The sequence below is a fragment of the Lepisosteus oculatus genome, chromosome 1, assembly GCF_040954835.1.
Source record: "Lepisosteus oculatus isolate fLepOcu1 chromosome 1, fLepOcu1.hap2, whole genome shotgun sequence".
NCBI classification, from domain to species: Eukaryota; Metazoa; Chordata; class Actinopteri; order Semionotiformes; family Lepisosteidae; genus Lepisosteus; species Lepisosteus oculatus.
Window position 1 is genome coordinate 28,787,009 of NC_090696.1, and position 19,601 is coordinate 28,806,609.

The 19,601-nt window shown below is 45.2% G+C and overlaps 1 protein-coding gene across 4 annotated transcripts in view; it reads left to right on the forward strand.

The window, feature by feature from the left end:
• rab11fip5a (RAB11 family interacting protein 5a (class I)) overlaps positions 1-14,946 on the forward strand; it is a 57,359-nt gene extending 42,413 nt beyond the window's left edge. For 2 of the 4 annotated variants that reach the window (XM_015344599.2, XM_015344598.2), the window contains 3 exons: positions 1,115-5,158; positions 10,388-10,544; positions 12,489-14,946. In XM_015344599.2, coding sequence (XP_015200085.2) covers positions 1,115-5,158; positions 10,388-10,544; positions 12,489-12,707 — 4,420 coding nt within the window. In that variant the 3' untranslated portion in view covers positions 12,708-14,946. The remainder of the gene's footprint in view (positions 1-1,114; positions 5,159-10,387; positions 10,545-12,488) is intronic. The other 2 variants (XM_015344600.2, XM_006629565.3) reach the window with 2 other exon arrangements.
• The last annotated feature ends 4,655 nt before the right edge of the window (positions 14,947-19,601 follow it).

The following is a 19,601-nucleotide window of genomic DNA, read 5'->3' on the forward strand; positions in this document are numbered from 1 at the left end:
CATTCTGCTCCCTTGTATGCTAGTTATTACAATTACTTAATATCCAGATTCCTGCTTTCTGCATTCTGCACTTACATTTCTGTTTGCTCCACTAATTAGCTACATCTAGGTATTCCCCAGGAAGTTCAAGGAGGAACACAAGTGCTGTACTATAGTGTGCGGTCCACTGCAGAAGCCACTGAGTCACACTGATATTCTTCCCCTTGACACTTCCTATTAATCATGTTTGAGGTGCCTGATCAGTCTCTCTGTTTTTGGATGTTTAAGTAGCACTTCAAGGTGAAGTGTTGAGAGAGTCCCTCATTGTGTGAACTACTTACAACAGCAACAACATGTAAAATAAGTGACATGAACTGTTCTTCTCCATTTTGTTCAGAAGACCAGTCAAGGGGCTCCAGGCACCTTAATGACAATGAAAGTGAGAATGGTAAAGTTTGTTTCCGGGGTTTTCAGTCCTTACCGCAATTGAGGGATTTTGTTCAGTGTGTCAAATGAGGTTGGAATTAGACCGACGAATGACTGCAGTCTTCACAAGTGTGTTCCACGTTCTTCAGGTACAACACATCCATATGCTTTTTTGTTTAGGAAGATTAGATGAGATTCAGGAAAAACGTCATTGTCTGCTGTTGTTGCGATCAGTAAGGCAGGCCCTTGAGAACAGTGCCTCATTTTTCAGTCAGTATAATTGTAAGACTCACCTGGCAAGTCTGAAAATGGAGAACAGAGGCTGGCACAACAGTGCCTGTTGCCCGGAAACAAACTGGTATCTTTTCTTCTGTTGGAGGGGCACCTTGCTCAGCAGAGAACATCCCTATATTTTTAGAGTTTTCTTCCCCCTAAAATACACAGAAGTAGTCCAAATCTTGGCAATTCATCTTATTTACTTGGCTTGCTCACTGATGAAGTCCTGTTAAACCATGTGCATATGTACAGTAATCTGCCAGACAGATGGGAAAACAAGTCTGGCCTCTCCCCTTTATACTGGTGTAACATGGATACCTCATACTTGTGGTACATTCTTCTCTGCTGGACAATGTCTTCTCTTTTACAAAGCTGTTGGGCTCACCTAGGCACAGCACTAACCAAGAGGACTGTTTGTGCCTTCCCTCCACAGCCTGGAAGTGTCTCCTAAGGTAGAAACCAGCTCAGACGCACCCTTTCACCTTTCATCTTGGTCCCCTGATCACCTCTTTGCTCCTTCTCCTGCTTCCGCTGTTGATCCCTCCTTGCTGGGCAGCACACCCCATGTTAACCCATTCACTCCCTCACTGGCCACCACGCCCATGTCTCCATCCAACCCCTTTTTCATTAGTCTCCAGTGTAACCCCTTCTTTGAAGAGCTCTTAGCTGACCAGGCACTAAAATCTGCCACACCTGCTCCCTATTTCTCCAGTTCTCCCCTCTGGGCCTCTTCAGCTCCCTCCTCCTGGCCCGCTGATCCTGGTTCTGCCCAAGATGGTGCTTGGAAGAGTGTGTCTGCCAACAACAAGATGCAAACCAGTGGTTTGATTACCAGGCAAAGCTCGGTACCTGCATCTCTTTCAGGGTCAGGTATGTCAGGGGATACTCGGAGAACCAAGCTGTTTCCTCCCCGCTCCATGTCCGAGATTACAGGGGAATGGGATGAGTCATTTGACATTTTTGCTACCAGCAGACTGAGATCTGGGCAAAAAGACATGAGCTTGCCCAAATTGCCAAAAGAATCAACATTCCACTCATCTCTAAAAGGGTATTCGTCACCTACGGCTGAGAGGAGCTCATCATTTTCTGTTCAATGTGGAGATCTGCCACCAGTGCCTCCGCGTAAGTCTGTGCGGGGTGTAGTTCAAGACGGGGACGGAGCGAGCTGGCTGGACCGGGCACAGGAATTTGCAGTCAAGAAAGAAGCCAGACTTCTGTCTCAGGCAGACGCTTCTTCCATGCTGCTCCGCAGGCAAGGAGATCAGGGCAAAGGCGAGCCAACTCCGCTGCAGGAACCAGCACTCGAACCAAAGGAAGCTGCAGCTTCCCCTTTGAAGGAAATGGAGGAAGAAGCGAAGATGAAGGTGCAAACACCTGAAGGCAATGCTAAGCCTCTGGGGCTGAGTTTGACACCGAAGTTTGTGAGCACATGTTCAGTAACATTCATGAAAAAGTCACAAGGTCTAGAAGGTACACAAGGCCCAGATGCACACTTGGGCCGGATTAGTCATCAGTCTCACCCACAAAGCCATGAAGTAAGCTTTGAACTAGACAAAGCCAAGGAGTCTTTTGCCTTGAGCCCTGAAGGAACTGTCGGAACCTCAGGAAGTGAAGTGGATAGTGGAACAAGAAGCTTATCTGATCAAGAAGTTGGTTCTGAGTTGTCTGAGTGTGAACTAGACAGGAATGTAAGTACCTCACTGGCCTTTACCCAGGAAGCCACCGATAGCGCAGGAAGCGAAACAGATAGTGGGACTAAAAGCCCAGCTGTTTTTGGCAGATGGAACTTAGACAGTAAGCCAGATTCGCATCGAGAGAGTTTGATGGTCAAACCAGACATCTGTTCTAACAACTCAATCTGTCCATTCAGTGGGATTACCCCATCTGTGCCACAGGCCATTGCTGATAGCTCAGCCCACTCATCTCCTGAATTCTTGGGGCAAGTGTCAAAGACCTCTGCCACTAAGTCTTCTGATCCACCCCTGGATATTTGTGAAATTCAGGCAGTTACTAGTGCACCATGTGCGAGTCTGCAGTCTACAGATACTGTGCTGGTGGGCTCCACACTTGAAGCATTCACAACTGATCTTGAACCTTACCGCAGTGGCGAGATAGAAGATCTGGTTACCTGTGGTATCCAGTCTACTAAAACCATTATGCATGAGCTAGACATAAGCAAACACAAATCATTTGATTTGTTTGCTGACGTCGATACAGATGCCTATCAGAGCTTGTCTGTCGAGCCTCTGAGTTCAACCAACAAAGTTGTTTATGATGCACTGTTTCAGGATGTCTTGAAGGATGTGGACCCCCCTGCTAAAATAGTCACAACGGCAGTGCATTCTCTTGCCATTGAGCATCTTGAGGCATCTCCTGCTGAAGATTACATCAGGTCAGATGGGACAACCAGTTCCTACCCAGAAACAAAGATGGCGGTGTCTGTACTTCCAGCAGTGGTAGATGTTGATGTTAGATCATTGCCTGCTTTTCCTGAGGAAGAAGTGGATGAAGTGAACCAGGTGGTTTTGCCTGTAGCATCATCTAGAAGTGTCATTATGAATGATGCTCTCCCTGCACTAATAAATACCTTCACAGCTGGACTTCCTGAAAGCTCATGTGTCAGCCATGGCAGTGGACCTGCAGCTGGACAGCCGTGTGCCTCTTCCAAGTCATTTGAAGTGTTCTCTCCTGCTACAGAGCAGAATTTGGAAGAAACATTAGTATTGTCAACTCAGCCTACCACAAACCTAAAGTGCATGAGCCCACTTTTGAAAGAAAAAGACTTAGCTTTACCTTCAGATACTGCTGATGCTATGAGAGGAGATGACAAAAAGAAAAATGACAAAGGCTTAACCATTTTGCAGGTGGAATCGAGTGTTTCTGCTGGAAAGGCAGCTGAGAGCCCTTTGATGGGGTTTGATGGTTGTGTACAAAGCAGCAGAGCAGTCTGTGATCGTGATGAGCTGGTTCGTATAGAATCCAGCACACCAGAGGTTCTGGACCTTCATACTGCAGTGAAGCTGGGGGAATCTTTCGGATTGCTGAGAGACGCCCTGGAGACTAACCGTAGAGGCCTCCCATCAGAAGTAGTGGATGAAACTACTTCAGATCGTGTTTCCCAGTCTTCTAACAGTGCAAGTACAAGTGAAGAGCCTGCAGTGTTAGCTGCAGTCAAGCAGGAAACAATTGTGCCCCCATGTAAACCTCCTAGGCTTCATGATAAGCATTTCCCGGACAAATCGGAGGACCGTTCCATAATTAAAGTAGCTGAGCATGTGGAAGTTGAAGATGCGCTGAAGATGAAGGACAACAGAGCAAATGAAGTGCGGTCTGTGGAGTGTCTGCTGAAAATGAGTACTGTTCTCAGTTCCAGTGAAAAGATTGCTTCGGACCACTATGGAACTAGTAAATTCCAGTTTCCTCCGGAGGGGTTGGACCCCATGATGAGCATTCAAGACAAAGGGGTAAGTGCAGGTGTGCTAGACCTATCTTCACCTTTTGAAATCATTAGCGAAGAGCAGACCATAGAAACATGGAAATTGCAGCCTAGCTCCCCCAGTTCGCAGGTCAAAGAGGACTCTTCTGTGGCCCTCCAGAGTAAATTGGATAAAAGCTGGTTGACTAACGAAGGTGGTTTTGAAGTGAAGGATGAACTTAACACTTCTGATTTGATGATCTGGTCAGCCGAGAACTTGGAAGAGCCCTCTCCTTTCCAGGAGAAGGAAGGTGTCAGTCTCTCTGAGAAATTTAGTGTTGTCAACAGATTGAAGAGCCAACCCACACAATCCGAGAGCTTCACAGCTGCTACTGCATTGTCAAGCTCTTACCATGTAACTGCTCCTGAGAATACAAAACAGAATGAAGGGAAACAGCCTCTAGAGTCTAAGGACAATGACCGTCTTTCCACGACATTAAATTGTTCTGAGCACCAACCATCTGGGAAGCAAAGCAGGACTCCCGGCACCCAGCTGACATCTCCCGGGGATTTTTCCTCCGGCATATCCCAGGACCTAGTGATAGACCTGAAGCCAGAGGACATTTGCAGACCTCTTAAGACGCGACTCTCTGATGAAAATCCTTTTCAGGACGCCTCGTACCCTGCCATGTTTGGAAAAAACAACCCCTTTTCTCGGTCCTTTGCGGCAGCAGACCCCCTTCCTTCATCTACACAGCCCTGTCGGAAGAAAGAGGAAGCACCGGGCAGCATTAACTTTCCTGAAGACCAGTCCAGGCCCTTTCTGCATGATGGCACCCCCCTGGCTTCCTCCACCCCTTCCTTAGTGGCTGCAGCTAACTCCAAGTTAACCCACCTCCCCTCCCCCGTCCTGTCCTCTTCGACTTTGAGGCCAGCAACAGGGACCGCCCAGGCCGCCGCCCCCTCCTCCTTCTGCCCTCCACCACCGATTGCTTCAGCGTTCGCGGTTTTGCCAGAGGAGACACAGCCGGCTGAAGGCTTCCTGCCGAATCCCAGGAGCAGGTGAGACCGAACGGAACCGGGTAGAAGTGGCCGCTCATCCCTCCTCTGTTTAGAGTCCTTCCATCCCAGTGCCTCAGGTGCTGAAAGGCAAGTGCCGGATGTTACATTCCTTCTTCGTTAGCATACTTGTGTAAATTCTGTGCGTCTCTTTACAGTTGAGGCGGTGGGGTGGGATGATCTAGGGAGAGAGGGATGACTGCCTTGCAAGGTCACATAAGAACACAGTGGTTACAAATGAGAGGAGGCCCATTTAACATATTTGGTAGAGTTAGTAGTTAATTAATCACGAATCTCATCCAGCCACTTCTGCAAAGAAGCCAGGGTATCGATATAGGAAGGAGTATAATTTTGAACATTTGAGATTCCAAGGCTGTAGAATTGAATAGGCCTCCTTCCCATAATAGATGCCCTTGTAGCTCCTAAGTGTCCACGTTTTTAGATATTGTTTATAAGATGCCTTATTTAACTATGATAATACCGAGTTAACTTTAACAGTCCCACAGACACTCAAATTGTTTCATCGGTCTTTGAATCTCCTGTGATCTTCCAGGTTTCTAAATGTTAAGTATGGAAAGGTGGCATTTTTCCCTCAAGTGAAAGTATCAGGTATGTAAGTAAGGATGTGCAAAGCTCATTCTGCAGTGTTTTTGACAGTATGGCAGTCGAAGTCCTGTTGCTCTCCATGAGCTGAGCAGAGAGAGGAGGCTAAAGGTGAGTAGTGAGGCTGTGCAGTGAAGCTTTGCGGCTCTTTAAGAAACGTCCTCTGGTGGTGACACAAGGTTGCAGCGACAGTAATGGAAGTATAGCTCAATAAGTGAGATGGAGCTTTTTATGCAGATTTTATGACTAAAGGAGAAATGTATGTAGCCATCAGTTCATTCCATAATCTCAAATTGACCTAAGAGCTTTTTTTTATTTTTCATACTAAATGATTTATCTACCAAAGCTGTGTGCCAGGAAATATTAGAGGATAATGGATAACACCGGCCCAGTTCCACGAGGTAATGGGTTACGGGAGAGCACTGGCCCACTTCCATAGGGTAATGGGTTATCAGGGAGGCTCTGGCGCAGTTACACAGGGCAAGGGGTTATTGGGTGGCTCTGACCCGGTTCCACAGGGTAATAATTTATTGGGGAAGTTCTGGCCCAGTTACACAGGGTAATGGGTTACGGGAGAGCTGTAGGGGAGTACATGGTAATGGGTTATTGGATGGCGCTGGCCTAGTTCCACAGGGTAATGTGTTACTGGGGAAGTTCTGGCCCAGTAACACAGGGTAATGCGTTATTGTTATTGGGCTGCGCTAGCCAAGTTGCACAGGGTAATGGGGCTGTGGGGTGCACAGTTAAAGGTGTGTACAGCTGCTAAATTCATTGAAATGGGATTTCATATCTCCCACCTGTGCACAGGCCTTTTGTAAACGTGATATAGAATATAGAATACATATGTTAGGAAGTTCACCATGGTGAAGATAGTCTCTCCCTTGTGCATCTAGGCGCAGGTATGTGTGGAACACGTACGGGTTTTAAGATTCTAGAGAAGCGGTGAAGATTTTTTAATTGAGTCTCTCTGGAATTCCTCCTGACACAGGGTTTGTTCCTTCTGGTTTAATGTGTGCTGAAAGTCAGATTTATTTATTTCTTAAAGTATCTAGTGAAACATAAGTGATTCAAGTGATTTTTTTAATAATAATAATAATCCACAAAACTGTCATAAAACCATCAGCATGAGGACCAGAATGTATAGAGATCTGAGGGTTTGACCCCCCCAATGTGTGCTGATTCGGACGTGAACATCAGTAAAGGGCAGCAGGTGAGGAATTCTGTTGAACAGGTGGGAAGCAGTAGGCCCAATCCCTAACTGCAAAACTGAGATGTGCTTTTCAAGGCACGCCTGCATTGAAACATCAGGATTTTTATGTGTTTACAAGAACAGTTGCCTGGGAAAATGGAATGAACATGAAGTTAACAGTTAAAGAGGCGTGATGTGTATAAAAGAGGTTTGTGAACAGGACATTTCACCTTGCCCAGGATTAGATTCTCGGGTTGTTTTGTCAAACACTTGTTTCCTGTATTGTAAAGTAATGCTGTGCAGTGTGAGAGATGTGGAGGAGCACACAGGCCTCTGTAATTGCATTTACAGCACGCGATTGGTCCTTTTCCATTCAAATTTGTCACTGTGAGATCCTATGGCCAGTTTGGAATTGTAACAGGCCTTAAGGAATAACAATTTAGGAAATAAAGCTTGTTGTCTTTTTTTTTTTCCCCCTCCTTTGTGAGCAGTTTAATTTTCTGCTTACAGCTTCATTCCTTCCTCTCCTCGAGTCTGTTTCCCCTGGGCTGCTGGCTGTCCTCGATTTCTCCGTGGACATGAGGCTGGTTAATTTCTCAGTGGGCACTCTGCTGTGTTCCAGTGCAAACAAGCAGCTTTCCTAGAAGACACCTCACTGGTACCCTTGCTTTGTGCCTGAGTGACCGGGGGAGGCAAAGCACAGCCCAATTAGTAGGCGAGAGCTTGCTGACAGAATAATTATTTTTCCAGAGAGTTTCCTGCCGGGCTGTGGGGCCCAGGGTGCAGCTGGGCCTTTCCCCCAGGCTGTACCTGTCAACACCTTGTTGGCGTTGAGAGGGTGGCTGACAGCCTGACCCAAGGGGGCCAGTCAGGGAGGACGAGATCCCCAGTCAGCCTGCTCTGAAATAAGACCCCAGGCTTTGCTTGGCCTGGATGCGAAGGAAACTGCAAACATCATGGTTTTCTAAGCATACCTTCTGTGAGGACATGACATACAACCATTGGAAGTGTGAGCATCAAAAATAAATTTTGCAGTTCAAGAGCCTTCTTAGGAATCCTATGTGATCAGTGAAGGTGTCCGTGTGGAGTCTAGCCATCACTGTGCTGAGTCTAGATGCATCATTCTCCTCACGTGACCAGGAATCCTTGAGCGATCCACCAGTCCTGGGGGTTCGGTCAGCCCATCCATCCTTGGCCTTCTGTACTGCAGTGACCCATGTGGCCTCACACCTGTGATCTCACATTCACGCTGTGGGTTTTTTGCAAGTGTTTGTTTCACAGGACAGCAGTGCAGTGTTACTTGCTTCTGAGGATTTCTGTGAAATTGGTCCAGTTAAAAAGAACACAAACCTCTGAACATGATGATTGCTGGAGGGGGTCTAGAAGAAGATACCCTGTCATAGTGTCGTGGCCAACACCCTGACATCTTTCAAGAATAAATTGGCTACTAACTACCATATGAACTAGATGGGTTCATAACCATTCTGATGCCCTTATTGTGGCACTAATGGCGAAGTGATCTCAAGCATTCACCACGACCGCAAAGGTTAGCCTGGATGAAGGAAAAACAAGTTTGAGGACAGCCTATGGCTCCACTTCTTACCAACATGTTCCTTGCAAATAAGTGACGGTGAGCCCGTTTTGAAATCGGTGAGAAGAGGAAGAGTGACCAGTTGAAAGAACCCAAGACACCCTGGAGTAATAGTGGCCTGCTGCGTGCTCTCCACATGACGTGCCCACTCCGCACATCTGGCGAGCTTGTGTGATCCCACAGTGATCCTGCCCGGCCAGTTCCCTACAGGGTTCCTGCTCCATCAACAGCCGGAGGAAAACAGGGCCGTGTTGCAAACCCTCTGGAGCTCAGACCCCCATCAGGGCCTGTCGCGAGAAGTAAGGCTAAGAGAGGTTACAAACAAGAAGAGGCCATTTAGGAGGTGTAAATTTTTCCTGTGTATAATTTTAAATCTGTCCCTGTCATTAGGACTCTGCCATTCCATTGAGCTTACAGTTCAGTAAGTCAAAGTGACATCTTATTACTCTTCTGTTGCCTGACAGGGATACAAATTTCCAATACAGTGGCTCTTGAGGTATTGTGGGATATTTAACAGTGGTGCTTTTTTTTTTTTTTTAAGTGGTTCCTGAACAGCCAGCCTGGAGCAAAAATCACTGCCTTCTCAGTTTTAGGCTTGCAGTGCAAAGGGAACATGTTCAAGCAGGGCTCACAACAGGCCTGTTGGTTTCTGGGCTGAATGCCTGGGGGTCAGTTCTGCATGGTCACCTGTTGTAGGGACATTTCCAGAAAATCTGTGGTCATTAATAAGCACCGTTAAACAATGATACGTTCGATTTTATCAAACTTATATGTCCTGGAAAAGAGCATGTACCCAGTGACCTTCAGGGGAGTCCAGGTGTATTGGGAGTGCAGACAAATGGCTAGAACTCTATTTCTTTTTGAACTATAAAAAACTCTTTCTCTGTAAATGGCCTCTTTAGCTCCTGTGTCTTGGGGTACCTGGGATTATCGGGGGTGTCGACAGCTCCAGCCCATCTGTGGAGTGTCTTCTCCATAAAGCCCTGGCCCACCTTCTCTGGCAGATGAATTCATCTCCAGCTGTCGGATCCTTTTTGGGAAATAACTAGAGCTGCCATGGATAGACAGAGAAGAAAAAGGACCCAGGCTCCCAAACCAGATAACTTTACATGTGGAGAGCACAATCAGACCAGGCAGAGACCAGTGGGTGAAACTGATGTGCTTTTACTTCAAACCTCCCTCTCTGTCCTAGAGGTAAAGAGTCCTCTCTTCAAGACAAAAGAGCTTAAGCAAGGCTGCACAAAATAGTAAACAGACATGTTTTTTTAAATAGTCTTAACAAAATTTTATTTTCTCTTTTCTAGCTTTTCTCGCTAGAAAAAGCATGTTTTTGTTAATCGTTAATAGCTCATTGTGCATTGTGTCTGTTATTTTCTTCTTCAGCATCATACTCTAAAGCTCTAAAGTGAATACATTCAGCATTTGATGTCAGATTTGCTTAATGTAATAAGTGAGTGAGACTTTTTGTGACAGTCACACGAGCGGTATCAAAGGACAGCAGAGAGATCACAGTGCAGTGCTAGAGATGTTTTACAGGTCTTTCCAGTGAAGCCGTGCTCGTGATGACGCAAAGAAATCGTTCAGTAAACTGCATTACAAAAGGTCTCTGTTTCACTACAGCAGTAGGTTTTCAAGAAGATTCTACTCTTTAATAAGCTTTACCTCGCTGATTCAGTTGATCGATTACGTGACCAGGTTAATTCCTGGTTTCCTGGTCCGATTACTACCTGCATTTAGAGCTGGAGACCGATCTTCACGCTTGGGAGCGCGTGCGGTGTCCGGCCCATGCAGGTGCCAGTCTGTATGTCCGGGGTAACTGTGCTGTTTCCCCCACCCTCCTCCACTGCAGCCCCCACCCAGTGAAGCCCCTCAGCACCACCGCCCACCACGAGGAGAAGAAGGCAGAGGGCCGCTCGGTGCTGGCCAGCGGGCTGGAGAAGCTCAAGTCCACCATCGCCCCGGGGAGGACCACCCCCCATAGCGAGCCTGAAGCTGAGAGGACCAAGGTAGGGTGGGGAGTTCCGTCGACAAGCCAGGTTCCGGGAGGGTAACCCAGTGGTCTCGAGCCTCCCCTGCTTGGAGCACAGCAGCTCTCCTTCTGAGTTTGAGTTTGGATGCCCTCTGGCTGTGTAAATTGGCCTTGGAGAGCTGCTTGCTATAAACTGCATTGACATCATCTGCACTCAGGGTGTGCAGGGGAAATGCAATTGCCTTTTCTTAATTTTTTTGCATGCTTTTTTTGGGCTGACATTTGCATTTTAAAGCAACTCACAGAGCTTACAACAACCTATGTTTTTAGTGTAAATCATTTGGAATTACACAGTGGTGCTACATGTAGACTGCAATTCATGTCAACTTTCTAGTGGTATATGTAGCTTCTCTGCTTTTGGTTTAAAATAACTGGGACAGTTGTGTAGTTGCATGCGTGAGCAAAAGGAATTGCGCATTAATCATACTGAAATTGTGCGTGTTGGTTATGATTACAGTGTGTGTTAGTACACGTAATGGCTGAGTGATTTCTTAATGTAAAGATGTCAGGATGCCACCTCAGTTGCAAAATCAGGATGAATTGGGGGTGGGTGGGATGGTAGTTGATGTTTAGGTTGTCCAAATATCTTCCAGGGAAAATTCCTTTTTAGTTACATTGTGGTTAAAGGTTGAAGAGCTTCCCTTCAGTGGGCATGGCACGTCTTTACAGATGGCCTCAGTGTGGAGCTGAGTGCTGCGAGAATCTCATTACACCATGGACGGTAGGGAGGAAGTAGCTTGTGGACATGTGAACTGGGGTGCAGAGCTTCTCCTGTGAGCACAGACTGGAGCTCATTAATTACAAACTGGTGACCTGCTTATTCCCAGCCGCCCCGCAGTGTCTCTGCATCGTCTAGATACCCGCTAACTCGTCACAGTTCGTGAGCTGTAGAGGTACTAAGACTGCAGAAGGAATCGGGTGGATATTTTTTTCCTGCTCACTTGAGATATCCAGGTATTGCATCAGCACTTCACAGATGGCTGCTAGTGACACTTCTACAGCAGCTAATTCATGCATGTGCCTGAAGAAGGAGTCTCAATCTCAGACTGGCTCTTCTGCAGACAGAACAGGATTAATCAATTATATTTGTTTCTTGTATGTGTTTGAAGTAGCACACAGTACAATTTGAGGGGAAACGGTTTTCTTTATTAGGGACTCTTTACTGGTAACAAAATGAAAATATTGCAACCCTGTCCTGAGATATTCTGTGTCTTGCTGTTGGTCATTTGATACTTTCAAGCAGCACCAGGCCTCTGACAAGTTTGCAAAAAGTTATCATTCAGGCAGACAACTCCCTTGTGTGTTAATCAGATTGTGCAGATTGTGTCACTCTAGCGTGGTGGGCAGCAGTGCAGGACGTGGCAGTGTGTTCCCCTCTCAGATCAGACAAGATGCACACATCAGGGCAGCAGATTATAAAGAACAGTTCTAGCCTTCTCAATTTGCAGCTGATGCCATAACACTTGAGTCGTGCGAAAATCATATAAACCTGCTTTTTTCATTTTTTTCTCCACCAGTAGCTGCCTAATAAAGATCCTTTTAGTTCAAAACCTGCCAGGTTTTGGCACTTGTTTTTAAGTCAGAACTTGGATGCACTGTAACTTTGTAGTGTTTTCCTTTTCTCAGGTTTAGAGCTGTTTCCCGGTGCGCATTATATAGATTAAAGCTTCATAGGCAGAGAGGATGTATGGAGGTGATTAAGTCACCCTTTTAATTAGACTATTTTTTGCAGGATTGTGACTGGGCTCACTTTTTCTAAGCCCCATTGCTTCTCTGTCCTGCTCTTTTATTAGGTTTGAATCCACTGTTGTGAGCTGTATTTTGTAAAACCAGACCAAATATATGGAGGAACTGCAATTAAAACCAAACTGAGCGACCTGAACCTTCAATGGTTTTCTCCTGTCGCCTGTGCTCTCCACAGTCGCTGGCCTCAGATGGCGCCGCCCGTTATTACCACTTGACCCACGACGAGCTCATCACCCTGGTGCTGGAGAAGGAGGCGGAGCTCGAGAAGAAGGGGGCGGAGCTCAAGAAGATGGCAGGGCAGGTGCATGACCTAGAGGATTACATTGACTCCCTGCTGGTGCGCATCATGGAGCAGACGCCCACTCTCCTGCAGGTCAAACCTGCGGGCAAATAGATGGGGGCATCCAGAGCTCGATTCTTCCACACTGCGTCTCCCTCCCCAGCTCAGCACTACACCGACATGCCAACACAGACTTCGCCAAAGCAAGGCAGCAGCAACACCAGAAAGCCTGCTGGTGCTCTGACTTTGCATGCTTGCTCCTTCGATGTTCCCGGGGGTGGGCAGGCTCTTGGATTTGCACTTCATTTCCAAACTGAAACAGGTTAGCACTTATGTAAGAATCTCCAGTCCCAGCCCCGAGAGAGTGTTGTGAAGAGTGTCTGTTAGGGACGCTGGCTCTCCTCCCGTGTCCTCTGTGAGCCTGTGTCCATACTGGGCATGCGGCTGTACCTGGTTTCCTCTGATAACGAGCTACATGTCAAATCGGTACATGAAATCAACCAGTGTGTAAACACCTAAACAGGTATTAAGTCAGTTTCATCTGAGCTTCTAGAGCATTTGGAGTTCTGGGAAGTCAGTGAATTGCCTGTGACTTCTGATAAGAATTCCTTTGCTTTTTGACAGTACTGGGGGAAAAAACAGGTTTCGCAGTCTTAGAACAGGCATTTGGCACTGTGACATGTTGCACTACTTAAATATTTAGCAACATAGCGAAGACAGAGGGACAGTTCATCTTTACCTACCCCCGCAGGTCAAGTGTTGAGTCATTGACTCGGTCCAAAACCACCTTCTCTTCTTCTCCAGTAAATCGTCTCGGAATGTATTGTATCCAAATCTTCCTGTTGCTCTTTGCCTGACCAGATCCCCCTCGCTTCGGCAAAAGTTCACATAGCTATGCTGCTGCTAAGTATCTCAAATGGAAGGGAAGTGTTTTAACACCGTTTGACAATGCCAAATGCTGCCTTATTTTATTTTTTCCTTTCTTTCAACACTTTATTTTAAGAAAGTTACGCTTAGTCTTCCATTTTCAAAGTGAATGAGAAAAACGAACAACAACATGTAAGCCATGGTGTAAATATGTAAAATGTGTAAAAAATATATATGGAATGCCTGAAAAATATCAGTCTTTCCAGGATGTTTCAAAGACGGCTTGTATACTTAAAGTGAGTCTTGTATTGGACTGTTTCCTGTATTGCTTGACTGGTTCCAATGTGCATTCCACTTAATCTGAGGTCTGCTCAGGGAACTGTTAAAACCAAGGAGCTGGAGAGTGGATCATTGAGGTCTCTTCCTTCCCTGTGAAAGATCACATCCTCAGGTTTTACCAACCGGCCTGTGACGTCTCCGCGTTTGGTGTACAGGGCGATCGCTGCTTCTCATGTAAAGTCAAGCTTTCTCCCATATTGACAACAGCTTGCTAATTAAACTGAGCAAACACATGCCCCCATAGTACAGTAGGTGCCATTCTGCTGTTTGTAGCTTGCTCACAAACATGCTGTGAAAGTCATTGTGTCATACTCCGCACTGCGCTGTCCTCAAATCCAGCACTGCTCAAACAAATAGCAATAGACAGCTGGGAGTCAAACTGTTAATCCTGCCTTTTAATGTTCCCCTCTTTGGGAGACACATCCCCGAGGGGATGCTCCCTTGACTGTTCCAGGGCACACTGAGCTGCATGGTGTCTTTTATTGACAGATGTATTTAAATGTCATCAAACACTATGTGATGGGAGTTATGCCTCTTAATCAAAGGGGCTTTCCTGCAGCTAATGCAGGAGCTAATGATCTCTTCATGCCCGGTGACATAGAGTGCGTCTATATTATCGTCTCACATGCCCCTCCCTCCCCAATAACTACCTTGTGGTTTACTTGACAGCAGTCGCTCATTACATTGCTGTCTGTGTCCTGGATTCACATCTGCTCTGATGTGAGAATAGACCGAGCCTCTCGATGAGCGTAATCAGTTGTATTCCCACATTCCTGCAGGGGATTGGCTAACACATGGTACATAGCTGCAAGAGTGCATTTCCTGGTTGGCAGGGGTAGTTACTGAGGATGGCTGATGGCTGGGCTTTGAGGAAATGAAGTTGCAAAATTTTGCTTTCTCCAGCAGGGGGCCACAGTATGTTTTTGTGGGTTCAAGCAAGAGACGAAGACTCAGCAGAGTTTCCAGTATAATGCACATAGTGCCACTTTTGAAATAAGAAGAAAAAGTTTACAGTTCTATTAATGATGTTTCTGTTACACTCTTTTATATATTTAATAATAGAAAGTTTGCTTCTTGTTCGTGTATAATTGCTGTTGTGTTAATAAAAATTGATGTTAAGCACTTTGCAAATAAAAATTCACAAAAACTCTCTGGCTTTTTCTTATTTAGGGACACAAATGCTGTTGGGTTGTGAATGAGGTGTGAGGGTGTGATGTTGGACAGTGAATGGGAATCAAGCTCCCTATCCTAAAACACATTGCCAACCTAGGCGAGAACGTTATTAGTCTGAGGATTCCACAATACAAGAAATCAGAATTTCCTAAAATAAGATTGCATGTTGTCTATAGTAATTGCCAAAATCTGGTCTCCAGGACTGATCAGAACAAGGTCCTCTCAGATGGCTCTTTGTGTCTTCTCTGTTTTCTCTCCTGGTCCTCCTTTACTGTGTGTTTTTGCTATACAAAGTATCCCTTTATTCATCTGTATTTATCTGCCTAAGGAAACCCACAGCTAGGCAAGCATTTCAAAAAGAAGAAAGAGAACACAACGTTTCGGCCGTGGAGCCTTCTTCAGATTGTGCAGATTGTGTCAATTGAAAATGTCCCTTTTAAAGATTCTGAGGCTAAGTGGCTCTCACCTGCACAGAAAGCACCAGTAGTGGGTATTTTAAGTATTAAATGACGGAGGTTTTGCAGAGACTATGAACTAAGGATACAAGGCGTATAGATCTGACTCCCAGCTGAGGCATCTCAGGCCTGACTAAGGCTGGAAGCTGTAAATACCAATGAATGGAAAAGGTGGAACAAACTCAAACCAGGACACAATAAACCAGTCTGCTCTTACTGCTAACGTTACAGAAAAAAATGGAGAGAGAAATTAGAAGACCTGCAAAATAAAGTCAGTTTAAGAGCTTGCCCACGTGGTTTCAGAAATGGAAGGCCATAACTTGTTAGACTTCTTCAAGCAAGCAAAGGAACAAATAAAGGTTTATTCCATGCTGAAAAAAGGAAATAAACAACATTTCGGCTGTGGGTGTCGAAACAGCTAACCACCTGAAGAAGGCTCAACGGCCGAAATAATTTATTTTCTTATTTTTTCAGCATGAAATAAACCTTTACTTGTTCTTTTGCAACCTACGCATGCTGACGCACCTACATTATAGTATATACTGAGCCTCAAAGGAAATATAGCTGTAATTACCACTGTAATAGATTAACAAAATTACAAGAACAATAACCCAAACCATCTCACCTGGACCTTTCCATTGATTGGTCTGTTGTACAAGAGTTAGTGTGGAATTCTGCCTGTCTGCACCATACACACAGATGTCCATCAGGTTGGTTAATGCAAGTCCTTGATTAACTGCCAGAGGACTCCGTTCCACTGCTGGAGAGTCCACTTGAGATGATATCCAACATTCCAATTGCAGGAGGACGACATTGTCTTGGAAACTGAGGCATGTTGGTTAATTTCTTGATTTTAACTAGTCTGGACCAGTCAGCCCAGGTCAGTAAAATGAGGTGATTCTGTGCTTACAAAGCAACATCACTGAGGAAAGGATTGTCATGCATGATTAATCAAAATGATGCCAAAACAGCTAATATAGTCTTTTTATTATTCTGAAAGGATACATTAAGTTGTACATAAATAGAGTGATTGTTTCTTTTAAAACTCAGTATAGATTTCCAGAAAGCTAATCTAAGGTTTAATGATTAACCCTTAGAATAGGTTGATTCTCAAATTAAAACCAGTGGAAATCTGTACACATGTAGTTCATGTACCTACATGTTTGGGAGAAAGAACCTAACTTTACCTTTCTACATTCATTCTTTGGGTTTGGGGGGGGGCACTAATTCATTATCTTAATGAGTAAGATGCGTAGAATGGACAACTCCTATTTGCAAACTTTTGGACGTTCTTAGCAGTTTAAAGGCATATTGATCACAAGCAAGAAATGCTTAATGTACGGTATGTGTACAGTAAGTTAATATACACTACATGCAAGTACTATATATTGATATCCGGGAAGCTTTGTCTGCTCTGGTTATGTCAGCCGGGGTTTCATGGTAAATCAAAAGACATCTAAACCCAATTTATATCCCAGAACATTTAGCAAAGATACAATACTTTTTCCAGAAGGAATCAGTACAGTACAATGCTACTGCCACTAGAGGGCTCTGTTATCTTCTAAAAAATGAGAACATGTCTGCATTAGAAACTTGCAGAGATCAGGTTGAAAATGAGGCCTCAGTCTGGATCAGATGATGGAATCTGTATGTTTGCTGCACACAGCTGTAAACGTTCTAACACGGCTGTCATCTATCTCTCCAAACCTGTTGCAAGCACATGGCCAGACCTGTCTTTGAGCTCAGGCTACAGAATGTCAGGGCTACAAAATGTATTTGTATATGAGTCATGAGAAAGGTTGGAAACTAGAGGAGGCCATTTGTGCCTTTATTCCAATTTGCCTTTGTCACCAGTTTAATCTAAAGCTTCTTGAGGGAGACTAGTTTTGGGAATCCTGTTCCAGACACATAACATTTGGGGTAAAGATGTTTTTCATGTTCCCTGTCCGTTTTTGCTTCAGTTTGAGACTCTATGTCCTCTACTGCTTAGAGGATCTTAAATACTTAATATCCTCAGTCTAGAAAAAAGCAGGTTGCAGGGAGATATAGTTGTTTCAAGTAGCCCCAGAGACCAGGAATCTCTCTTGTACTGTAGCACTTCTTCGAACTTTCTAGGGCTGTAATATTGTGTTGCACGGTGACCAAAACCAACACCATATAGGCTTTTTTGTGTCATCCTCTGTATTTGCTTTTCAGCTTTGTTTTTATGAATTTTATTTTATTGTGATATATACATCATTTTTATGCATTGTAAAGTGCTATGAGTTGATTCCTTCTAACATTTACATGAATGGATCTAAGATGAACTTTCATCCATCCATCCTCTAAAGCCTTCTTCCAATCCTGTGTCATGAGGGAGCCGGCGCCAATCCCATGCAGAAAGCAAAGTACACCAGGATGGAGCAGGCCCAGTTTTCCCAGAACCCACTGAACTTCCTTAATGTGTCTTTGGACTGTGGGAGGAAACTGGAGCACCCAGAGAGCACCCACATGAACACAGGGAGAACATACAAACTCCACACAGATAGCACCCCAGGTCCAGAATTGAACCCAGGGCCCCAGGACTGTGAGGCAGCAATGCCAACCACTGCGCCATTCATGGGCCTCTGCCTGATAATGCTAGATTGAGGGTGAGAATAGCATGCATGTTTCCACCACAAAACTCCTAAAATAAAAGTCTTTCGTTACAAACGAAACAAACTATTTAGCCCATCTGGCCCACTGGGTAGTCAATAATGATCTAAGGACCTTGTTTCTGTTTCTTCACCGGATCTGCTCTGCAGTGGGGCTGTTAAACAAAACCAGGATATCTGCCTCAACACCATAAACTGGGTACTTGACGCCACACTCCCTTGATGCAAATAATTTTCCCGTTCTCAGTTTTAAATGATGTTCCTTATAATTTCCACTTGTGTCCTCTGATTGGATCACTGTGTTGACAGATTTTAAATACTTCTATCAAGTCCCTTCCTACTCCTTTCTCGTCAGAACTGAAAGGACTTGTGGGCCCTGTATCTTACACCTCTTGGTCACAACCCTGTGAGAATCAGAGAGCTCGGTTTTGGCCACCCTCAACACCCTCAATCAAAATTCAGAATCAATTTATCTACCTTTTTCTCTTGTGAAGTAGATGTGCAATAGATTTCGGTGAAGAGAGTGAAAAACATGTCCAGGATGACTTTACTCAACACAGGGACTCCTTTCCCCACTGCAATGCAGCCCCACCTGGGCGACACACCACCCCCAGTCTGCACCAGCAGCCCCACAGCACAAAGGATCAGGTGAAGGGGTGAGAAAGTGCTTCACCTGATGAATAGAGGGAGGACATTAGGGAGAGCAGTGCTGTGAATCCCACAGTAAGTGGTGCCTTTATAAAGCACTTTAGTTGTAGAGCTTTTAGGATGACCATCATATCACTATACATTGCTAGGATGATGATGATGATTATTATTATTGTTGTTGTTGCTGTTGTTATTATTATAACTATTTTTATTATAATGGTTTCTTTATTTAGAAGTGAAATTTAAACTTCATGAAACATTCTTCAGCAGCCATAACGTACCAGCTGAAAACATACTAATTAAGTATAAAAGGAAATGTTTCATATGTGATACCCACTTAATAAGCCCATATGTGATACCTGCATATTACAGTTGGATTCAGCAGGTGTTTGCAAGCATTTCAGTCCAATTAGTGATCAGTCCTGTATGAAGGCAGCAATGTAGTTACAGCCTGCTTCATAAGCTTGCTTCATAAACCTACTTAAAATATACCAAGCTACAGCTGTTACATATTTCAGTCACGCATGAGTGTCTTCCAGACTGCAGTGGTAACAGATGACCAGGCTCATGAGGAATTCACCAAGAGGGGAGTTTCTCGAGCCTGGTTCAGTGCTCTCCAGTGAGGCCACGGCCTACCGAACCGTCAAGCCTTAGGTGGAAGAGAGCTGAGGACGTGTCTGAAAGATGTGTGTGGAACTGACAAGAGGGAGCGGGGCTGCAAGTTGAGTTTGCACTCTTTCATCTGAAAGCAGCACCCTGGTCACTGGTTGGAGGGATTTCTCTTGCTCTCTGCTCCACCCATCCCGAAATCCTGGAACGGCAATAGTACAGCCTGCTGGGAAGTGAGAGCACCCCGAGCCAGAGGCCCAGGCCTTGGCCAAGGCTTTCTTCAC